Genomic DNA, 24,453 nt, shown 5'->3' with positions numbered 1-24,453 from the left:
GAGTGTTTTAAAAAAAAAATTATTCAAAATTCGAAATGTATGAAAAAATTCCAATCATGTGATACCCATATTGCAAAAACAATATATTTTTGGTTCCTATAGAGAAAAAAATGCATTTTCAAAATACAGGAAAAATACGTATTTTTGTGAAAATTTTCATGAAATTATAATTTTAGCTTTTTTAGCTGACATCATCCCGATTCCAAAACACTATAATTTTTATATGTTTGCATGATTTTTCATACGATTATAGCCAATGTCTCCCATATAGCCAAAATCCCATAAGCTCTGTGCCTCGGTTGTGCACGCCTCGGTTTTGCATCCCCCATATGCGGTGCTTAACCGAGGCATGTCTGTAGTGCATATAAATTTATATAAAAATTCCCTCACAAATTTCTACAAATACCAACAAATTCACGCAAATTTCCACATTTCTCACAAATTCGCACACACAAAAGCCGATCATCGTTCTCGCGTCTACACTGCACATTGTTCGCAAACTGAAACGATCCCAAATGTTGAAGGGTCGTTTGGAATCCTAATAGGTCTCGATAAAAGGATGTGATAACTTAAGGGTCTGCCTGTGTGCACTGCGCACTGGACTAATAATCCAAAGGAAGCCGTTAAGGATCCCATGATGAACGCCCAAAAATTCATTATTATGTTATTCGACCTCTCCTCCCTTTTGTTCTACCTTTTTACTTGGGAGTCCCCGTGAGGTTAAAACCTTTTTGCCAAATACAAGATACTAGCAATAGGGGTCAAATAAGGGTTACGACAATAAGTCGCACGTTTTGTTAGGTCTCATAGGGTCCGTTAAAAAAATTACGACCGATACTATGAACATTGTATTTTGGTATTAATTTTCACTCAGCACAAATGAATCTCTACCGATTTTAAGAATTGAGCACCAAGTCTGTACTGCTAGACCCAACGCTGAACCGGTTTATAACATTTCCAGCCACTTTCCACGTAATCAGGTTACTAAACCAGCTGAAGCTGATCACAGCCACTACCAGTAAACTCCACCCAGCTTGTTGCCAACGCACACGCACACCCATCGACGGTGCTTGCTTGGTTCAGCTTGGCTCAGCACCACAGCTGTCGGGAGCTGCTATGCGAAACTAGGACTTGAGCGTGCCCGCAAAGCGTGCTGAATTTAATCACTCACCTGGATAATTAATTCAATTTGCTGCTCCTCCTTCCACCCCCGAAGGGCCATCTTCTGTTTACCTTTTGGGTGCGCGCGCGGGTTTGTTCCCTTTGAAATTTCGATTTCTAGTGTGGTGAGTGTGCGACTTACCGTTGGTTGGGGCTTACCTTCCGGAAGGGAACATCAAAAGTTTCGCTGGTCTGGTGATTTTGAGGTCGTATCACTTTCGATGCTCTGAGCTCATTACCTTGCGAGCGATTAGTGGAACTTTCGTGGGTACACTTTTTCTATGATACTTGAAGACAGAGTTGTTTTAAGGGTTGAGGTTTTGCATGTAATGTCAACCAGATCTACGCTTGGATACGCCACTGCGTAACGAATTTGGAAGTTCGTCGTTTTCGGATGAAATTAAAATCGAGCAATTACACGAGTTACCAGAACAAGACGCTGCCTCGAGCGGATCACCGTTTGAACTCTATAAAAGATGAATGTGACGAGCCCGTTTGTAACTACTTAGTTGACAGTCGTTTCCGGTAAGACATGTGCAGAGTTGGAACAAGTTTAAGCTAGAACGTTGCTCAGTTGCGGTGAAGATGTTTCTGCTGGTGGTCCTGATCTCCGCGGGAACTCTTGTGCGATCGTCAAACTCTATGGCGATCAACTCCAGTGAAGTTGTGCCCTCTGTGGCTAGTGGCAACTTCAAGGACTGTTTTACTTCTGCTGGACTAGTGGAGTGCTTCAAAAGTGTAGCGGTGCAAACGCTGAACAGAGCAATCGATAGCAATGTGGCAATTCAAGTGACGCGGTTCTTGGTGATCAAGAAAAACCCGGACTATCAACCAGACACCATTGAAGAACGAACTCCCCACATCAGCTGGGCCACCGTGCTATCCCGCATACGTGACTTCATCAGTTCCCGGACGTTCCAGCTGAGTCTGACCAGCCCGGATGGCGTCTCGTCCCTGCTGCCGTCCCTGACCCCAGAAGGTCGCGGAAAGAAGCACAAACACAAACAACAGGGTGGAATGTACATGATGGGTGGCGTCGCCTTTATGGCCATGGTCGCCCAACTGGTCCTCGGGAAGGTGGCCCTGCTGGCCGCGATGGCCCTCATCATGGCCAAAATCGCGCTGGTTTTCTCCACGCTGGTAAATAACCTTGGCTTTCTTTATCGCTCGCTCCGGTCGTCCCATCGTCGGTGATGGTAAGCGGCGACCAACCCGAGGACTAAGTCACCAATTCCGAATTTGTTCTTCTCCTTCTTCCAGAATGGCTTCAAGAAGGCGGCTAGCGGTGGAGGAGGTGGAGGTGGCGGGGACCATGGGTACGTGTACGAGCATGGTGGTTCCGGAGGAGGGGGTGGAGGAGGCTGGCAGAGGAGTATTGAGCCGAAGAGACAGGGATCGAACGGAGCTGGGAGTGGACCGGAATATTACGATGACCAGGCGGCGCCGTACAGGAAACGTCGACCGGATTATGACTACCGGGATCCGCTGGATGGGGCTTGAGGGGAAGAAGGTAGGTTTGATTGTTTTGAGATTAGGAACAAAGAATAAATATTTACTCAAGACTTGTTCTCAAAACTCGAAGATGACAGCCTGGAAATCTTTGGTTTACTTCCCAGCGACTTTAAAGGGGTATCAGTTAATACGTGAACGTTAAATGAGGCGTTGATTCGTTTTTCTACGATGATCATCGGCGTATTTAAAAGTTTTGTTTTGTTTTATCAGGAAAGATTTTTTTTCATAAATAGATCTATGGGGAAGCTTATCAAAAAGACATGGTATGCAAAGAAATTTTTGAGGAGATGATTGGGATCAAGATGACTAAAGTGGCTGGATTTAAAATGTAATTTAAACTTGAACTAATTATTGGACATTTTTATTTCTTGGTTCCTAAGCTCATCCAGGCTATTATTAAATAAATTATTTATATCCTGTTGATATAAAACAAACAATTTATCAATACTTTAATCCCAATTGAATAGTACAAATATTTCGCTCAAAAATAAATCTCTTTGAAACAATTTAACAGGTAAAAATATTAAATTCACAAAGTCCAACTGATATGCACAAAATCCTACACATTTTTGCAAGTTCACACAAATTCTCTTCCCACCAGTACCCAAAAATCTCCACAAATTTAATTTCCCCAAAATTCCAATAGATTAGGAGCGAGTTTTTCAAACATTTCGCTCAAAAATAAATCTCTTTGAAACAATTTTACATGAGGAAATATTAAATAAAAATCCAGAAAAAAAGAAAGGGGTCGTTCCGCCCTGACGAGATTTCCAAAAATGGACCAAGGATTCGTGATCAAGGCATAAAATCACCCCTTGGAGCAAAATCATACGGAAATTGATTTTTTTTCGATTTTATGTGAGTTGGCGGAAAATGATCCAGCTACTGCTCATTTTGCATCCCAGAGCCGTTTAATTCAACAAGTAAAAATAATTATCCTAATAAAGTTGTTGAAAAATGAAGGAGTATACACGTCACACAACCTATTATTTCCTCCAGAAGAGACAAAGTTCACGTGACATTAAACTTTATTACATATGCCGCAAAAGTCGTGACTCGAACGTGGCGTTACCACCGCTGCTGACCTACAACCAGATGATTCAATAACCACATCGTAATCCTCTTTCGAGGGCGGAAGGTAGCACTGACTCTTTCACCTTCGCCGCTTTCAGCAATGATTTTACTACCGGTTTCTTTACGTTTCTACAACCTCTAGTTACAACGAGAATTCCTCTGAAATCCATCCAACCTGAAGTGCTGCGCGATCGGATCTGCAAATTGCAAGTTTTCCTCCCCAGGTCCTTTCGCGAGCTTGTCGTCGTCATCGTAAACTAGTGGGAAAAGGTGAAAGAGAATTAGCAGCACCATGCCAACCAGCCAGCTGTTCCCATGGCGGTGTCTAGGCTTGAGCGCATCAGGCTTGACTGTATCGTCCCAGTAGGATCTTCTACCGTGGATGCATTTAAGTTATGCAAAGCTATGAGTACTGTAGAAAAAGAAAGTGACAACTGTTACGAACTGGACTGAAACTGGCTTAGATCGTTTAAGTTATTCCCATTTGGATGACATGACTAACAAATGGTATGTGGATAAGATGATCCAGGATGTGCGTTTTGTGTTACGAGAACTTGAAATGAGGTTCCTGAAGTCATTTCCATCATCAGAATCATCAAAAAATACAATAATAAAATCAAATTTGATTATAAATATAACAAAAGTTGAAGGTTTCATAATTTCCGGCGCGATCCTTCCGCGTCCGCTTCCGTCAATCATGCATCATTAACGTTACACAATAAATCATGTAACCATTTTCTTCCCCGTCTTAGCTTTCACGATGTCATTGATCTTGCCAGCAGCGGGTAAAGGCCAGATCGGGTTACTCATAAGTTTACGCACGCACGTAATAAAAAACGGCATCCCCTTAACAGAGGTACAGCTACAAGTTCAACTGACTGCCACATATTTTTTAATGCTTTTTGCGCATAAACATTCCACCAATTACACGTGCGATCACGAGTACTCTCGAGGTACTTTACATGCAAATTTCCCCGACCATTCATGTTGCTCTTGATGATTTGAAAACCAGTTACACTAGTGGTTTGTAGTACTACGTACTAAGTTAGGGTGGGTTGGGGTGACTCCAACTAGCTTAACTTCATGTTATCCTAAGAAACCCACCAGAAACCCCAACCTCCCCCGAACATTCCACGCTGTTGCAGTTTTGCACTCTTGGACAAGAAGTGCCCATGCTCGATTATGGAAATTGATTTCACCGCCGCGACGCCGGAACCGTGAACGAAACCTATGACGATGACGACGGCCACGGTTGAGGCCAGGGGCGCCGACTAGTCCAAAATGTTGGGGGGGCACGGTTGTTTTCCGAAATCGATAGGTAAGAGTGGCGTTTAGATGTTAATGTTTCTTGTATATCACGAATTTTGATAATTTTATTACGATGTGATACGATTTTTTTTCATCCGGAATTTTTTTGTTTTTTTTGAAAATAATAATTTATTAAAACGTGATTGAGAATGTTAATTAGGGGGATTTTTTTATATGTGTGAAAGGCGAATTCCTTCTCATAGGCATATTGTCACTTATTTTCTAGAAGTAACAGTCAATAAAAAAAATAATCATATATTTAGAAATTCAACAATACAAATACTCTAAAAATAAAAATAAAAGTAAAAAGCCAAAATTTAGATCTTCAGAAATAAAAAAAAAATACACATTTAAAAAAACATCCATTTTTCAAATCTGCAATTTAGAAAAAAAAAAAACACACAAAATTCAATATTCCAACATAAAAAAATAATAGTATAAAAAATGTAGGGTTAAATAAGCTCATGGCTTGAAAATGTTAGGAAATCAAAAGCAGGAAATCAGAAATTCAAACAATCAGTAATTTAGAAATAACAATAAAATTCAATGTTTAAATAAATCGAAAATTTAAAAATAATGCTTTTGACAACAAATATTTTTTTAAAAATTTAAGAATTTAAGAATTTAAGAATTTAAGAATTTAAGAATTTAAGAATTTAAGAATTTAAGAATTTAAGAATTTAAGAATTTAAGAATTTAAGAATTTAAGAATTTAAGAATTTAAGAATTTAAGAATTTAAGAATTTAAGAATTTAAGAATTTAAGAATTTAAGAATTTAAGAATTTAAGAATTTAAGAATTTAAGAATTTAAGAATTTAAGAATTTAAGAATTTTAGAATTTAAGAATTTAAGAATTTAAGAATTTAAGAATTTAAGAATTTAAGAATTTAAGAATTTAAGAATTTAAGAATTTAAGAATTTAAGAATTTAAGAATTTAAGAATTTAAGAATTTAAGAATTTAAGAATTTAAGAATTTAAGAATTTAAGAATTTAAGAATTTAAGAATTTAAGAATTTAAGAATTTAAGAATTTAAGAATTTAAGAATTTAAGAATTTAAGAATTTAAGAATTTAAGAATTTAAGAATTTAAGAATTTAAGAATTTAAGAATTTAAGAATTTAAGAATTTAAGAATTTAAGAATTTAAGAATTTAAGAATTTAAGAATTTAAGAATTTAAGAATTTAAGAATTTAAGAATTTAAGAATTTAAGAATTTAAGAATTTAAGAATTTAAGAATTTAAGAATTTAAGAATTTAAGAATTTAAGAATTTAAGAATTTAAGAATTTAAGAATTTAAGAATTTAAGAATTTAAGAATTTAAGAATTTAAGAATTTAAGAATTTAAGAATTTAAGAATTTAAGAATTTAAGAATTTAAGAATTTAAGAATTTAAGAATTTAAGAATTTAAGAATTTAAGAATTTAAGAATTTAAGAATTTAAGAATTTAAGAATTTAAGAATTTAAGAATTTAAGAATTTAAGAATTTAAGAATTTAAGAATTTAAGAATTTAAGAATTTAAGAATTTAAGAATTTAAGAATTTAAGAATTTAAGAATTTAAGAATTTAAGAATTTAAGAATTTAAGAATTTAAGAATTTAAGAATTTAAGAATTTAAGAATTTAAGAATTTAAGAATTTAAGAATTTAAGAATTTAAGAATTTAAGAATTTAAGAATTTAAGAATTTAAGAATTTAAGAATTTAAGAATTTAAGAATTTAAGAATTTAAGAATTTAAGAATTTAAGAATTTAAGAATTTAAGAATTTAAGAATTTAAGAATTTAAGAATTTAAGAATTTAAGAATTTAAGAATTTAAGAATTTAAGAATTTAAGAATTTAAGAATTTAAGAATTTAAGAATTTAAGAATTTAAGAATTTAAGAATTTAAGAATTTAAGAATTTAAGAATTTAAGAATTTAAGAATTTAAGAATTTAAGAATTTAAGAATTTAAGAATTTAAGAATTTAAGAATTTAAGAATTTAAGAATTTAAGAATTTAAGAATTTAAGAATTTAAGAATTTAAGAATTTAAGAATTTAAGAATTTAAGAATTTAAGAATTTAAGAATTTAAGAATTTTAGAATTTTAGAATTTTAGAATTTTAGAATTTTAGAATTTTAGAATTTTAGAATTTTAGAATTTTAGAATTTTAGAATTTTAGAATTTTAGAATTTTAGAATTTTAGAATTTTAGAATTTTAGAATTTTAGAATTTTAGAATTTTAGAATTTTAGAATTTTAGAATTTTAGAATTTTAGAATTGTAACCGTTGGTCACAACCCTTGACGAATTACCTCTTCAACTTCAGTAGTCCCTTCACATTTCACTACACTTTACAGTAGTGAGGGGGCTAATTTTACTAGTGTTAGCGAGGCTGAAGCCCACCAATTTCCCAGGGTGGGGATTATGTAAACGTCCAGATGACATAAGGAAATTGGTGGGAAAATGGACTCGGGAAAACCAACAAGGAGCCGATTTTGGGGAAAAATCGGCCTCTTCCAATCAGGTGTCCGAGTGGACAAGACGTGCTCCTCAGTGTGTTGGTCGTCAATTGCCGCACACAAGGCGGGACCCGGAGGTTCCGCGAGCGCGCGTCCATCTCGGTTTGGTCGGCCTGGGCATCGTAAGTCCAGTATGGCATTTGCCCACGTCTAACCGTAATAGGACCACCCCCGTCGTCTGGCGCCTCCCCGCGCCATCAACGCCAAGGACGACTACCCTCAGGCCGCTGGCCTTAAACGCTAAGGAGGGCCTCTCTCGGCGAGCCCAAATCGGTGGACTCCGGGGCTTGCCGATTCGACAAGGAGAGAAGACACCTGCCCGTTACGAAGCCAGCAACGCCTGCTGGTCGTCCATCCACATCCGGCACGGAAGCCGAAGCCGAAAACGGCCCGAAGGCCACAGTACGAAGCTGCGTCCGGCGACGAAGACCGGAGATCGCAGCTGGGGAACAACCGCCATCGCCGAAGCCAGCAAGCCCAGGACCCCCCCCCCCCCAACCGTGGGACGGAACGAAGCCGCAGAGTGGTAGCGCCGAAGCTCCTCTGCCGGCGAACATCTGGCGAGATCCAGCTGAGCTGCATGGTAAGGTTGCCCCTGAACTACCCACACCAAACACCCCCACACCCACATTCACACCATCCCGCAATAAAGTGCTGTTGTTGAAGACGAAAATCGTAGTGTTTTTCTGTTTGTTCACCGTCTCCCTTGAATCACCCAGTAGCTTGCCGACCCTGGGACTACCCGGTCCGAGTCATGCTCTACGCTGTGCAAAGCGAATACTTTCAGAATTTTAGAATTTTAGAATTTTAGAATTTTAGAATTTTAGAATTTTAGAATTTTAGAATTTTAGAATTTTAGAATTTTAGAATTTTAGAATTTTAGAATTTTAGAATTTTAGAATTTTAGAATTTTAGAATTTTAGAATTTTAGAATTTTAGAATTTTAGAATTTTAGAATTTTAGAATTTTAGAATTTTAGAATTTTAGAATTTTAGAATTTTAGAATTTTAGAATTTTAGAATTTTAGAATTTTAGAATTTTAGAATTTTAGAATTTTAGAATTTTAGAATTTTAGAATTTTAGAATTTTAGAATTTTAGAATTTTAGAATTTTAGAATTTTAGAATTTTAGAATTTTAGAATTTTAGAATTTTAGAATTTTAGAATTTTAGAATTTTAGAATTTTAGAATTTTAGAATTTTAGAATTTTAGAATTTTAGAATTTTAGAATTTTAGAATTTTAGAATTTTAGAATTTTAGAATTTTAGAATTATAGAACCTTAGAATTTAAGAATTTTAGAATGTTGCGTTTGAAAACTTGATGATTGTTTTCGCAAGAGTTTGCGTAAGTTTGATTGTAGATGAAGTGCTATGGGAAAAGTACATTGGTTTTGTTTTTGGAACAACATGCACAGATAGAAATCTTATGAGCAAATCCGTAAAATCTATGTTGACGACATCTCTCAAATCATTCACCGATGCCTCTGTGCTCTTGTTCTAAGCTTACTGATTTTCCTAGAGAGCACATTGGTATAGATAAAACGTTGTCGATTTAGAAAAAAGCATCTAAATCCAGAAAATTGTAAACGATTTCTTTCAAAACTTACAAGAATTCTATCCGTGTGTACAAACAATGTTCCATTTAAGTTTTAGATATTATTTTCAATTATTACCTTTTTTATATATTTGATATAAGAATATTTTTCTTCCAAAATTTCAGGGGGGGCACAATGTATGGGCTGCCCCCCCAGCCAAATTTTAGGGGGGGCAAAAAGTACCGTGCCCCCCCAGAGTCGGCGCCCCTGGTTGAGGCCATTAAATTTCATTACCAGACCGCGTCCAGACCATCGCCGTTGAGAAGCGCCTCGGGCAGACCCAAGTAACTAGTCTTCGGCCAACGCGTAAACAAGCCTGTTAGAGACCACAGCGCCGCAGATGAAACCACCTTTATAGTAGACCTTACTTCCGAAAGGGCTTTTCCAGAGACCTGAGACTATGTTGGGAAGATTGGGCTTGGAGACTGTACAGCTTACGCGATTGTTACGACGAAGCAGTCGGGTCGTGAGATTGTCGTGTAATGATCAATATCGAGGGGAAAATTGCCGGCGTCTACGTTTGTTTTCAAAGCGGGGTAAGCGGTATTGATTTTGACGGGTAAAATGCCAAATCTTTATTAAACTTAACTCATTTGACAAAAACAAAAACAAAAACAAAAACAAAAACAAAAACAAAAACAAAAACAAAAACAAAAACAAAAACAAAAACAAAAACAAAAACAAAAACAAAAACAAAAACAAAAACAAAAACAAAAACAAAAACAAAAACAAAAACAAAAACAAAAACAAAAACAAAAACAAAAACAAAAACAAAAACAAAAACAAAAACAAAAACAAAAACAAAAACAAAAACAAAAACAAAAACAAAAACAAAAACAAAAACAAAAACAAAAACAAAAACAAAAACAAAAACAAAAACAAAAACAAAAACAAAAACAAAAACAAAAACAAAAACAAAAACAAAAACAAAAACAAAAACAAAAACAAAAACAAAAACAAAAACAAAAACAAAAACAAAAACAAAAACAAAAACAAAAACAAAAACAAAAACAAAAACAAAAACAAAAACAAAAACAAAAACAAAAACAAAAACAAAAACAAAAACAAAAACAAAAACAAAAACAAAAACAAAAACAAAAACAAAAACAAAAACAAAAACAAAAACAAAAACAAAAACAAAAACAAAAACAAAAACAAAAACAAAAACAAAAACAAAAACAAAAACAAAAACAAAAACAAAAACAAAAACAAAAACAAAAACAAAAACAAAAACAAAAACAAAAACAAATAACTAAAAAAGTTATAACACTATAACGTTTTCAAGTTAGAAGCATTTTATGGGAATCTATTGAAGAAATGTATGTTTTTGCAATTCCGTTGTGAAAGTACTTCCATTTCCTGTCAATCTTGACGACGGAACAGCCTACTTTTCTGTACCTAAAATCACAGAATCGAATAGTAACACTTTTCAAAACAAATGCTGAAAAGTTCTACTTTTCAGCACTGAAATGGATGCTGAAAAGTTGAACTTTTCAGCACTTGTTAGGAAAAGTTATATTTGTCATTTTGTGACCACTCGTACGACTCGTGCTGAAAAAATCCTCTGCATAAACTGCTATTTGCGCTTTGAAAATATTTTACGTGGAAAAGCACCCAAATGCAAATAATATTTGACAACGTTCAAAATATGTGTTTTCAGCCCAATGAGTCCCGGAAAAGAATCGAGGTGAAAAATTAGGTCCAAATCGGATAAACTAGGAAAAACAATTTTACAAGAATTTAAAACAAAAAAAAAAGTTGTATCTTCGGAACCTGCTGTCCGACCAACAAAACATTTTTCAGCTCTCCAAAAATAAATATTTGAAAAAATGAATAAAAAGTTTCAAGATTGTAAGCTTTAGAACGCATATGATTTGAAAACTGTGTATTATAAATAAAAAATAAGTATTTATAGATTATAATTTTGATTACAAATCTAAAAATGAGTTTTGGTCATTTTGTGATTATATTTTCATATTATTGAAAAAAAAAACACACACACACAACTCCGTTACGAGATTATGTAGCATCCTAAGCTCGTGCGCAACAGATTTATTTATAGTGCAAACTAGTTATTTTAAGATTAAAAGTGCCAAAGACATCAAATCGATCAAAATTCCCTTCTCAAGTTACAAATTTTCGGATATTCACTATTTATTCTATATGACAAGCCAACACAATTTTATGGAGAATTGTACAAATTCAGTTGCATAAGAGCAAAACAATCTGTGACTGTAACTTCGCCAGTTCATACAGCACAACATCCTTCTATTTACGTCTTATCAAGCCCTGCACCAAACCGGATTCCACGACATTCCACAACCACTTGAGATAAGACCCACTCCACGATTGGCGTCACCGCGGCTGTCGTCGTCCAACTCACTGCCATCCACCACCGCAGAGGACCGCTCCAGTAGAGTATTACGAAATGCCTTTTTCCGCTTTTCCACCGCGTCACTTACTTTTCGCGATCGTGATCGACCCTCAACCGAAGTGCATTGAAAACGGGCAAAACAAAAAACCAAAACCGCACACTACGTGTCATCGAATCGTGGGTTGTTCACCTCACCCACCACCACCACCACCTTAAGCTGGGGAAACGCTCAACGTGGCAAAAACGATCGTGAGATCTTCTTCGTCTTTTTTTTGTCTTTCCATGTGGCCACCGCACAAGGGGAACTTCAAAGAAAAGTGAAAAACATTTTCCTCTCACTTGTGCCAACCAGGCAATTGCCATGTGTTATTATTTTGGATGGATGCAGCTCAGAGCATAACACTTTTATGTGCCAAATCGAAGCAAAAACATACATTCATGGTGCCGATTATGCTTGTAGGAGAGCGTTGGCTGCTGGACATCGCTGAAAACTGTCAACCTAGTTGGAAAAGTGGTACAAACTGACCCTGAAGATGATCGTCGAGGCAGTCGAAAATCGAATACGTGTCCCACAATTGACAATCGTCCCCTACTAGCCTTCAAATGTCCGTGCCTGGCAGATGAGCCATCGACAAGAAGATTGCGACTTGCGACTTGGTGGAAGGGGGAGAGCCACATGAATAATATGGGAATGATTTCCACAATTTAAGTGACTTTCACCTTTACGAGCAGGATAAACCGCACGAGCCAGAGTGAGACGAGTGGATCTTCTTCACTTTATCATTCTGAGGGAGATTCCGGACGACGAGCCTTTTCCCGGCACTCTGTCAAGTGAGTGGGAAAGTGCGCGAAAGGAAAGGTTACGTTGTGTGGCGTTTGGGACAGGTTTTCCCCCTTTTTATCGATGCGGTAACATGGTGGTTACATCTGCACGAGGAAATCAATCATTGGCGTGATTGAGTGACAGTTACCGTACACTAGGGTGACATTGACTGCCGTCATCTGGGCCATCTGTTATAGAACTGATTTTATAAATGACAATCACGCCATATTTTCAGACTGGGGAATGGGAATCCGAACCGTGCCCCATAGCAACTTAGGGATTGGCAGTTGAAGCCGTTAACCACTGTGCTACGAGGACCTCCTTTGATTTTTTTTATTTTATCAAATATACAAAGATCAAAAGGGATAAATAAATCAATTTCAAAATTTTAGGCGTTGGAGTTTTTTAATAGTCAGGACCCAGTGCCTGCGATTCCCGTTACAGTTAATATGGAATTCCAATAAGAATGTAACAGAAAAATCAGGCATCGGGTCCAGACTGTCAAAAGCTGATGTCTAGCTATTATTTATTGTCAGATTCGTCGTGAAACACAAATGTGCTTTAGTCAAGTAAGTCAAAACTGCTAAAATATTTATCTGTTTTTTTTCAAATAGTCGGCTGTTTTATCCATTTTGTTTCAACAAGTTTTTATTTCTTATTAACATTCAATTAAGTATTATTAACAATGAACAATAATGTTAGGTTTGATTATTAAGAGCGAGTCCACGAACAGGGCATACCCCTTTGTATGGGACGTCGTTTGGACCTCACCAATCTGCCTGAAATTTTCAGGGGTTGTTTGTACATATAAAACTAGCATCTGACCAAAATATGAGCACTCTAGGTCAACGGGAAGTGGGGCAAATCGGGACACAAAGTTTGAAGGTTCAATTTTTCAATTTCAATTTATTTTATTAGTAAATAATCAATTAACAATTCCGTATTTCTTATAACCTAATAGAGTTTTGGAGTTCCTTTCAACTATGATTTGAACTATAATTCATTTTGATGTAATTGGATATTCTAACAATGGGTTTGGCAAGAGAAGGAAAAATTAAGAAAAAAACCTTCTAGATTTACTAAGGAAAAGGATAGAAATAGAAAAGCTTAAAACTAAATCACAGTATGTTTTGTCTATTGACGTCGAAAAACTTCGCTGCACAAGGCAGCTTATCCGTTGTAGATGTACTTCATCATCAGCTCACTGAGAGCTTGGAATTGTTCTGCCTTGTTCCGGCAGGTACGGAAGCGCGTGAGCATCTCTCCAGCAAGAGCGAAAAACTCGGGAAGCGTGAAGAGGTCATCTCCGGTGACGTCTGCTTGTCCCGGTGAAGTACCGCTCCCAGAAGCGGCTACTCTAGCGTACGAACCTCCCCAACCGGGAGGGAACGCTGGGTTGGTCGATGGAACCGCTCCGCCGCCAGCTGCTGCAGCGTTCGAGCTCGAAGTCTTCGGAGGTTGGCGGGACGCTGGCGCTTTCTTCCTCTTGTCCTGCTCCTCGAGGTACTTTTTCCGCGCGGCACAGCCACGGAAATTCGCCGTGTGGTTACCACCACAGTTCGCACACTTGACGCGCGCTTTGTGCTGCTGGGGGTTTTCCCCCAGCTGGTCTTTCCGCGGAAGATTGCACCTTTCGGTGAAGTGGGTCTCACCGCACTTTACGCACCGGGGTGGAAGATTGCAATTTCTGGAACCGTGTCCGAATTTCTGACAGCGGTGGCATTGGGCTGCGTCGGCCGGATTCTTCGTATAGAATCGCCACGTCACAAAGAAGCCGTCCAGTGCTTTGATCTGGCGTAGGTCCTGGATTTTGACGGACCCGCGATCGAAGTACAGGAGGTACAAGGTGTACGTACCTGTCACCGTAGTCGATTTTGAGAGCACCTTTATCTCTCGAGGCTTTACCTTGACGCCCGTCAGGTGTTCTTCCAGGTCGGAGATCGGGCGGTCCGGATATCCCTGAAGGACGATCTTCACTGGGACCTTCTCTGCAGGGTCAAATGTAAAGAATTTGAAGTTTCGCAACTTCAACTTCTTCACCACCAAGTCGAAATGCAGCTTCTTGTGGGTTATCACTTGCACAGAAGTTTTGCCAATTTTGAGACAATATTGGAGTCCCTCAAGCAACTCGTCAACATCGTCAGCCAACGTATCCAAAACAAAAATTGGAGGTGGTCGTCGTTCCTTCGGAGAGTTACCCTTTTTCTGCTTTCCTTGCTTGCGCGCAAGTTCATCATCGTCATCGTCGTCGCCAGCATTGCTGCTGTCACTGTCGGTGTTGTTTTCATCTCCACTCAGCATCTCAAATTCGTTGCTGGTGGGAACGTTGGAAGTGGATGTTGTCGTAGTGCTGGTGGACTGCTGCTGCTGCTGCTGCCCGGAAGTGCTTCCGGATGCCCGAGTCGATTGTCTCGTCCGTACTGGGGACTCACGTGGACGGTATGACACGTGTAAAAATGAAGGATCGGTGACGTCACCGGGCACGCTCCCGTGCGCGATGGCGGTCGATGCGGCGTTGGAGTGTTTACCTTTCTGCACTCTGCCGGTAGATGAACTTCGCGGGATTTTCGAGGCCGCACTCGAACTGCCTCGGCCACGGCCGGCCCTTGGCATGCTGGAGGAGCAAACTCGCGGGTAATCACAGTTAAATACGGCGTAAAAATCGAAAAGTTTGAAGAGCTCCGAACACTTGACTGTTGCTGGCTGGTGTTGCCAGTCCCGATGGTTTGAAGGTTCAAATACGTCAAAAATCTTAAAAAGGCTATAACTTTCAAAATTCAATTTATTTTCAAAATTAAAAATGCATCTGAAAGGGCTTAAAAATGCAACAAAATGCAGCTAGAAGCATCCCAATTGGTTAAATCGAAAGGGAGTTATTGTCATTTTAGTGAAAAAATAGCATAATTTTCGAACTCAAATAAAAAAGTGTTCCATCCAGATATCAACTCGGTTTGACCTGCAGCTTGTAGGGGACATCTGGGACTACCATCTGAGACTGAGAACGCTTTGGGTAAGGCAGTTTAACATATCAAATAGACACTTTTACTTTTAGTGCATTTTTTGGCTGTAAATTTTTGCTCGGGTGACCCCTTAGATCCCATTTTCTGGTGATAATTTTATCATATTCGTGTTCCTGAGACAATTTCACAATAGAAACATGCATAAAAATGTTTGTTTTGATCCATTTTAACCCTTTAAAAAATAAAAGTAAACAAAAAATCTTCGATTCACATTTATTGAAAATCAAGCTCGTTTCCAAGAATACTAGATGACACCAGAAAAAAGCAGCTTTTTATTTTTTTAACTTTTATTTTTTAAAGGGTTAAAATGGATCAAAATAAACATTTTTATGCATGTTTCTATTGTAAAATTGTCTCAGGAACACCAATATGATAAAATTATCCCCAGAAAATGGATTCTAACGGGTCCCCCGAGCAAAAATTTACAACCAAAAAATTCACTAAAAGTAAAAGTGTCTATTTAATACGTTAAACAGCCTTACCCAAAGCGTTCTCAGTCTCAGATGGTAGTCCCAGATGTCCCCTACAAGCTGCAGGTCGAACCGAGTTGATATCTGGATGGAACACTTTTTTATTTGAGTTTAAAAATTATGCTATTTTTTCACTAAAATGCCAATAACTCCCTTTCGATTTAACCAATTGGGATGCTTCTAGCTGCATTTTGTTGCATTTTTTAAGCCCTTCCAGATGCATTTTTAATTTTGAAAATAAATTGAATGTTGCCTAAGTTATAGCCTTTTTAAGATTTTTGACGTTTTTGAACCTTCAAACTTTGTGTCCCGATTTGCCCCACTTCCCGTTGACCTAGAGTGCTCATATTTTGGCCAGATGCTAGTTTTATATGCACAAACAACCCCTGAAAATTTCAGGCAGATTGGTGAGGTCGATGCGAGATGGGTATGCTTTACTCGTGGACTCACTCTTAATGCCTTCATCACTAATTGTGGGTAATTTATGCGTGCACCTGTAGTAATTGAAACGTGTTATTATCACCTGTACGCAAAGTGCTGTTTAAGCCAGTTATTGAATCTAAAATAAAACATCGAAATTGAAGATATTTCAATAAAAAAATATTTGAAAACAAAAGCCCAAACATAATTGGGTTTTTCAATGCAGAAAATTTTATTTAAATTTTTGAAGCTTTTCGAAAAAAAATATTTATTTTGCCCTCTGATTTTTCGAAAAAAAAAATATTGTTGCCCCTGATTTCTCGAGTCTTAAGCTTTTTTTTTTAACTTTCCAAAAATATTTGCAGCGATCCTTTTTTTTTGCTTATGAGTAATTCTTTACCAACTCACACAGCAGTTGCACCGAGCCCTCTTCGATTTGCGTGAAACTTTGTTCTAAGGAGTAACTTTTGTCCCTGATCACGAATCCGAGGTCCGTTTTTTGATATTTCGTGACGGAGGGGCGGTACGACCCCTACCCCTACTTTTCAAATCTGTATTGACCCAGAATGGACATTATTTCATTTAGAACAAAATTTATCATTTCAAAATTTCGTGTTTTTTTAACTTTGCAGGGTTATTTTTTAAAGTTTAATAATGTTCAACAAAGTTGTAGAGCAGATAATTACAAAAAGTTTGATATATAAACATTAGGGGTTTACAAGTTTTGAAAAAGTTCTTTTTGCGTTTCTCTTTGTTTCGTCGTCCGTGTCTGTCGCGGGTGACGATGAACGGCCATGATCAACGTACCAACTTTTTCATTTTTGTTTTTTTTTTTCGTAAAATCGCAATAACTCGTGATGTTTATAAGCAAACCCCTTTTGTTCGCATATCAAAACTTTTGTAATTATCTGCTCTTCAACTTTGTAGAACATTGTTACACTCTAAAAAATAATCCTGCAAAGTTAGAAAAAACACGAAAATTAAAATGAAAATTTTTGTTCTAAATGAAAAAATGATCCTTCTGGGTCAAAGTAGATTTGAAAAGTACATTAAATTTCCCTTTAAATGACATGTTCCAAAAATTTTTACATTTGAGTAACGGAAAATGGCTGAGTTTTAAAAACTTTTTTTGTGTTTTTTTACATGAAAAATACGTTTTTTCGGAATTCTGAATACGCCATCACATCGGGCGTCCAATTTTACATAAAAGTTTCTTTGACACCAAATTTCTATCTCATCACCGTTTCAGGCTGCTAATTATTGAAAAACACCTCGTTTTTCGCATGTTCAAAACTGAAAGGGGTTGTACCGCCCCTCCGTCACGAGATATTTAAAAAAACGGACCTCGGATTCGTGATCAGGGACAAAAGTTACCTCTTAAGGGTGCACAGCAACGAAGGAAGTTGTTGTCTTCTTATTCCAAAATTGTCAAACTTACGGACCCAATACTGCAACAACGGAATTGTAAAATTAGTCAAACTTTGTTGTAAATTACTTTGTGGACAATACTTTAGGGGATGAATAAAAAAATATTTCGGTAGTACCCGTAGTTTTGAAGTTACTAAAATATCTGTAACGAAAATCTGGGTGCAAAAGCTCTGGTTGATGTGAACCGTTAAGACAAAGTTTCACGCAAATCGAAGAGGGGTCGGGGCAACTGCTGTGTGAGTTGACGGAGAATTACCCGTTTGTTATTGTTAATTTGAATGCTTATAAGCTGGTATTTAAAATTGGTTGTACCTGTCCAGATTGTTGCCAAGATAATCACCAGTTAATGGAAATCATCAACTTATACAATATCATGCTTAAAAAATTTAACAAGTGTGTGGAAAAATGTTTCCATTTCCACTAAAAAAAAAATACCCGGTATCCAAGGAAATCCCGGGATTTTAAAAAAATGTTTCCCACTTGTCGGGGAATTTAAAATAAAGGATAAGTGGACACCCTATTTACTATGGTTAAAAAGCAATTTTCAATAATTGAACTTTAAAAGGATTGTGTTCAATAGATTTAATTAAATTATTTTTTTGTTAAAATTATGGTTGCCTATGTTCGTTCTCTGATCGATTTTGAATTATTACCGAAACTTGTTGAATAAATGTCAAATTAAATTTAAAAATGGAAAACTGAATCTCAAGAACTGTGAGCTTTAATATTTAATCGAATTAACGGTGCACATCAACCGAAGCTTTTGCACCTAGATTTTTGTTACAGACATTTTAGTATCTTCAAAACTACGGGAACTATCGATATGATTTTTCATTCATCCCCTAAAGTACTGTCCACAAAGAAATTTACAACAAAGTTTGACTAATTTTACAATCGCGTTGTAGCGGGATTGGGTCCGTAAGTTTGACAATTTTGGAATAATAAGACAACAACTTCCTTCGTTGCTGTGTACCCTTAAGCATATATTTATTTAACTTTTTGTCCACTTTTCATAAGTCTTTAAAATGTTATATTCCATATATTTGTTGATCTTATGCTGATATATCTCCAAAAGGTTTAACATCAATGATCACCTTCCTCCAGCTGCCGGCTAATATGGTGCAAATTTCTGAAGATAAAGCCATTTCACTGAACCTTTCTGAAAACATAATGGTATATAATATATACAATAAACATACTTACTAGGTGAAATATAAAACGATAATGCTATCTGCCTTCGATGCTCGTACATTATTGCAAATCTATTTAAAATGTTATATATTGAGGTCTGTTCATAAATCACGAGTTTCAGCGAAAATTGGGATCACACATGACCTGACACAGATGTTATCTTCTGTCAAAACTGCACACAATATCTGAAACAGACAACATCGTGATTTATGAATGACCCCCATTCCTAATGGTTCAGCATATCACATTCCTTTCTTTCATATCAGTTTACCACCTAAAATTAATGGAGTGCTTTAGTGTAAGTTTTGGAAGAGTACATGCAGTGTGCGGTGAAAATAGCTGTTTATTTGCGCAAAATCACCTTGTCAAACAAACTGCACACACACCCCAACGCGCATACACACAAACAGACACGGATAATCGGAACGATCACCTTTAAGATTCCATGCCAAATTGAGAAATGCTTAAATTTTGGTAATCGAGAGTGTTGCCAGAAATAAGATATGATTTTGAAAAAATTAAACAAGTTTTTGTTAAATATAATCTGTAAATAAACACCGTAAAAAATACAGCAAATTTGAAAGATGTTATTTTAGACGGTTGAATATTACTTTTTTCTTGTTGTAATTTTACTCAATTTAGACTGAAAGTGACATTACACATCAAAAGTGGTAAAATTACACATTTTCAGAGGTAACATTACACATTTTTTGTGACATAAAAGTACCTCATCCCATTACCATGATTTTTTTACTGTGTGAGGTTAAAAAAAGCAAAGCGATTATGTTACAAGAACTTCACTTACAAAAATATCAATATTTCATGAATGCTTCTAGAAATATTTTGTATTAACCATGAACATAAAAATGGGAATTCGTGAAAACCTTCGGCAGCTGCCATGGAATCCCGCCTCCCGGTGGTACATCATTCACGGTCTGAAGGACACACGTCCGTGGCCGTGGCGGCCAAGTCCGGGGCTGAGATTTTTAAATTTTAAACGAGCCTCCTCAAAGTAAAACCGTTTGCGCATTTACAAGAAAAGTAAAAACATCTCTCCGACTGTTGGTGTTGAGGATCGTCGTCGTGGCTCCTCGTCAATCAGCCCATTCCGAATGAGAAGTGTGTGTGTTTTTAATTTTCACCGATTTTCCTTTTCGCTTTCGCGTGCCTAGGATCTGCCGCGAGTTGTGCGTTGTTCGATGGAAGAAGCAGGTATACCGTGCGCAAGGTACAACACACAGGAATTGCATGCAAGGCTCGCACATCCTCACCGATGCGCAGCGGGCTAATTTATAGTTTTTACTTTTTTCTCCATGCTGGAAAACTTATGCTGCCTCTTAGGGCTATGTTGGGCGAATTAGTGAAGCTTGCAAATGTTTGCAGTGCATCGAAGCCGGATCTTTGGCTGAGACGAAGAAGTGCATCGTACTGACGGCTGTTGTGGTTTATGTGCGAATTTTCACGCTCCAAAAAGTTCTAGTTCCTCCTAATGCACATGCATGTGGGCGCTGCTGCACCACATATGTGGTGGTTTGCTGGGCTTTTGGATACACATACAGTGAGTTGTGGGTGGGTGTGGACCCTTTGGCGAAGTTTGGTGCATAAAATCTGGGTGCATCCAGAAGAAAAGTATCAGTCGTATAAATTGCTCAAAGCAGTTTGGATCGGAAGAAGCGCACTTGCATCGATCCAACATTCAATTAGTAGTTTAGGTTTTTAGTCAATTTTACCAAAGAGACATCGAGCAAACAATGGCATCCTTCAAGGTAGTGTGTAGTGTGTTGTGTGTGTTGGTCGCCGTCCAAACCGCCACCGCCGCCGAGGACGGAACTGTCCGTGCCCTGCGAAAAGTGTACTCCCTGTGTGAGGACAGTGACGAACTGCTCAAGTGTATCAAGGTCCAAGCGCTGAAGCTGACCGACCGGGCCATCAAGCTGCCAAGCATCAAGCTGGTCGATGGGCTGGCCGTCGTCAAGAAGGTCGACGAGCAGCGTTCCCTGAACGAAGCCGCTCCACTCAACGAATCCGAACTCAACAAAATGTCCTCGGCCAAGATCGACGAGCTGCTGTTCCAGCGTGCCGCCCGCTTCATGGATAGCCACCAGCTTTCGCTGAACGTGCCACGGATGTTCGCCTCCGGACAGCAGGAAACCGGACGTCTGGTCGAGGAAGGTCGCAAGAAGATGAAGAAGTACCTCGGACCATTCCTCGCTGCAATGGCTATCAAGGGAGGTATCCTGACCATGGTCTACCACTCCATCGCTATCGTTGCCGGCAAGGCTCTGATCATCGGTAAGATCGCTCTGGTCATCTCCGCCATCATCGGTCTCAAGAAGCTGGTTACCCCCGAGGGACACGAAAAGACCACCTACGAAATCGTCAAGCACCCCCATGTCCAGCAGAGCCATTCGTACTCCTCCAACCACGGTGAATTCGATACCCACGAGGGAGGCCAGTTCCACCGCAGCTTCGGCAACTCGATCAGCGACGATATGCAGATGCAAGACCGTGCCTACCGAGCCCATGTCCCCAAGAACTAAGCCGAGACACCCACCACCACCCCGAAAAGAAACACACACCCAAGGGAAACCCAAAACCCGTGCTCCAATCGGTCATTCCCCAAAAAACAGAAAAAAAACCCTCCTAGAATTAAAAAAAAATCATCCCCCCAGCGGATGACGTGCGCACACTTCGAGATCTCCAATGATCGACTACTCCAAACAAAAACAGAAACCGCAGCTTGTTGCAGCCAGCCAGGACAGCAAGGGGAACGCGCGCGCGCGCCAGCACGGAAATCACCCGAACCAACCAACCCAAAAGTTTTCCCCAATTCAAATCAACTGCCAATATGCCAAGTTTGGAACCGGTCGAAGCCCCCGCGTGTGTGTTCGCGCTCTCGCCCCAAACGCTGTCCTTGTATTTATTTATTGTAATTGTAATTAATTTATTTATTATTTATTTTCCACCCACAATCCGGTCCAAATTGAGTTGCTAAAGAAAGTGCGAAAGGCGCGGCGATGCGAGCGCGCTCAAAATTTTTGAATGAGATTCTGTCCAAGTAAAGAAGAAAAAAATCAATAAAAATAAAAACCAGCGCCAGCATGTCAAACAGCATGTTTGAGTGTGAATGATGTGTAACAATGCAAATAAATGTTCGTTTTTGAATGGTTTGTCGCGTGGATTGCGATTCAGGAAAGAAAGTCCCTGGTTGTGTTTGCAGACATAAATAAAAATAGATCGACCATAAATCTAATCCAATCAAACCCTACACCCAAAATTCAGGGTCGAGAGAATCTTTCCCACAATTTTATGTGAGGGCTCAGTACCAAAATCGAAATAATAATGCTACCAACTCACACCATCAAAACAAATGTGTTCATTTGTTAATTGAAACAATGTCATCAACAAGTGGCACACATCGACTTCTAACCACTTTTTTGACACCAAGCTGTGGTGGCCGAGGCAGTTAAGTCAATGCGTTAGTTTGTCAATGGTCTATGGTTCGATTCCCGGAGTCGTCAGTTTTTGTTTTTATTTGTTTTGGCGAATGAACTTTTTTTTGCAAATGAACCTTCAGGGAATAATTATGTGCTGTATCCTTTGTGGATTACGCCTAGATTTCTTCTTGTCATATATCAACATTTGCAGTGCACCATTGCATTAGAATGCATTGAAATATCACACACGGTCAAGCGGTCAGGCATACTGCGTTAAGTTAACCGCAGAGATGATTCGTTGAAGGTGGTTAAGTATGAGCAAGGAGTGTTCATAAGACAACACAATTCTGAATATACAGGAGAGTATGAAGCGTTGTGACTCATCACCATACCCCGGTCTGAGTGTTACACCAGGACATTAGGTCATTTCTTACGGCAGCGAATGACCCATAATGTTCCCCTAGTAAAATCAACAACAACTAGGTCATTCCAGGTGTATCGACAAATTAAAAGTGAGAGTGTGTGCAACATGGAGTTAAACTTTCTGTGAAGTTGCTGTGAAGATTACCATGGCACTTTGAAAAGTTTAGCTCCATGTTGCACGCACACACTCTCACTTTTAATTTCTCGATGCAGTGTATCAGTGCTGTTAAACGTTTAAATTAACGACGTTTAACTTAACGGAATCGCTAAACGTTAACCTAAACGTGAACGCGAACGGAGCCTACGTTGATCTTAACGTGAACGTGAACGGAGCACGTTAATTAACGTCGTTAACCATCGGTTCCGGCAATCCGGAACATCCGTCAAGCATGTTTTTTTTAAGCTTTTGTCATTCAATCGACATTTTAGCCAATGTTATGAAACGTTGTTACTCGCGGTTACTCTGCAACGTGTTTTTCGGAGCCTTTTATTTGATATTTTATTTTTCATAAGTCCTTCTTTTATCATCGTTGATTGGAAGGCAAGCCGCCGGTTTAGTTCGTTTAAGTTATTGTTTTAATTTCATTACAATCGGTTACGTGGTTTCCTGTTTCTTTTTGTTCACATTCTTTGATCGTAATAATTTATTCCAACTGGCAGTTTTAGTATTAACCCATCAAACTATCGATTTTATGAAGAGTAAAGCGTCTTTTATTTACTATTTTTGAAATTTGCTCGCGTTATCTAAATTGTACAAACAGTAAAAATATTCTGATAAGTCCAGCCCATAGCACAACTGCTCGGTTGGCACGCGTTCGATTAAAACACTTTTTAAATAATCAATTATCTATCTCTCCGCAGCCGGCTGCGTAAGATTTAAAATTTTCAACCAATAAACAAAATGCTCATGGTAACATCACAGCCACTCGTGATTCCTGACCTCATACTCATCTACTAACCCCCTCAAAACTCATGTGATACTTTGTCGGAGAAGCAGTCGATTGGGCGGTCTCTAGCACTCAAGTATCGGACTAACATTCCCATCCACTTCCCCGTGACCCTACCACTGATCGTGGCCAGCGCCGGTATTGATCAGCATGATAGGGGCCTTTGAGAAGTTGCGAAGCGAGGAAAGATAGCTCCCACTCATCTTCCACGGCTCGTGGATGTAACTTCTGGAGGTCCTGGTCAATAACGGAGTAGCAACTGCGGGTGGGCCTATGCTTATGCTTATGCTTATAATTTCTGAATGTGGGTAATTCTCTACCAACTCACACGAAATCGGGAAAAGTTGTCCCGACCCCTCTTCGATTTGCGTGAAACTTTGTCCTAAGGGATAACTTTTGTCCCTGATCACGAATCCGAGGTCCATTTTTTGATATCTCGTGACGGAGGGGCGGTACGACCCCTTCCATTTTTGAACATGCCAAAAAAGAGGTGTTTTTCAATAATTTGCAGCCTGAAACGGTGATGAGATAGAAATTTGGTGTCGAAGAGACTTTTATGTAAAATTGTACGCCCAATTTGATGGCGTACTCAGAATTCCGAAAAAACGTATTTTTCATCGTAAAAATCACTAAAAAAGTTTTAAAAATTCTCCCATTTTCCGTTACTTGACTGTAAAAAATTCTGGAACATGTCATTTTATGGGAAATTTAATGTACTTTTCGAATCTACATTGACCCAGAAGGGTCATTTTTTCATTTACAACAAA

At 38.2% G+C, this 24,453-nt stretch overlaps 2 protein-coding genes across 2 annotated transcripts; both read left to right on the top strand.

Annotated features, from left to right (window-relative positions):
• The first annotated feature begins 1,720 nt into the window (after positions 1-1,720).
• On the top strand, positions 1,721-2,661 carry LOC120430149 (uncharacterized). Its single transcript, XM_039595233.2, has 2 exons — positions 1,721-2,301; positions 2,422-2,661. Exons 1-2 carry the CDS (start codon positions 1,747-1,749, stop codon positions 2,659-2,661), a joined length of 795 nt encoding a protein of 264 aa, XP_039451167.1. The 5' UTR covers positions 1,721-1,746.
• Positions 2,662-20,506: 17,845 nt separating this feature from the next.
• LOC120430150 (uncharacterized) lies at positions 20,507-22,049 on the top strand. The gene has a single exon (XM_039595234.2). The coding sequence runs from the start codon at positions 20,631-20,633 to the stop codon at positions 21,417-21,419; it is 789 nt and encodes a 262-aa protein (XP_039451168.1). The 5' UTR covers positions 20,507-20,630; the 3' UTR covers positions 21,420-22,049.
• Positions 22,050-24,453: the final 2,404 nt, after the last annotated feature.

Source organism: Culex pipiens, chromosome 1, assembly GCF_016801865.2.
Source record: "Culex pipiens pallens isolate TS chromosome 1, TS_CPP_V2, whole genome shotgun sequence".
NCBI classification, from domain to species: Eukaryota; Metazoa; Arthropoda; class Insecta; order Diptera; family Culicidae; genus Culex; species Culex pipiens.
This window is presented reverse-complemented; position numbering and strand designations above follow the sequence as displayed.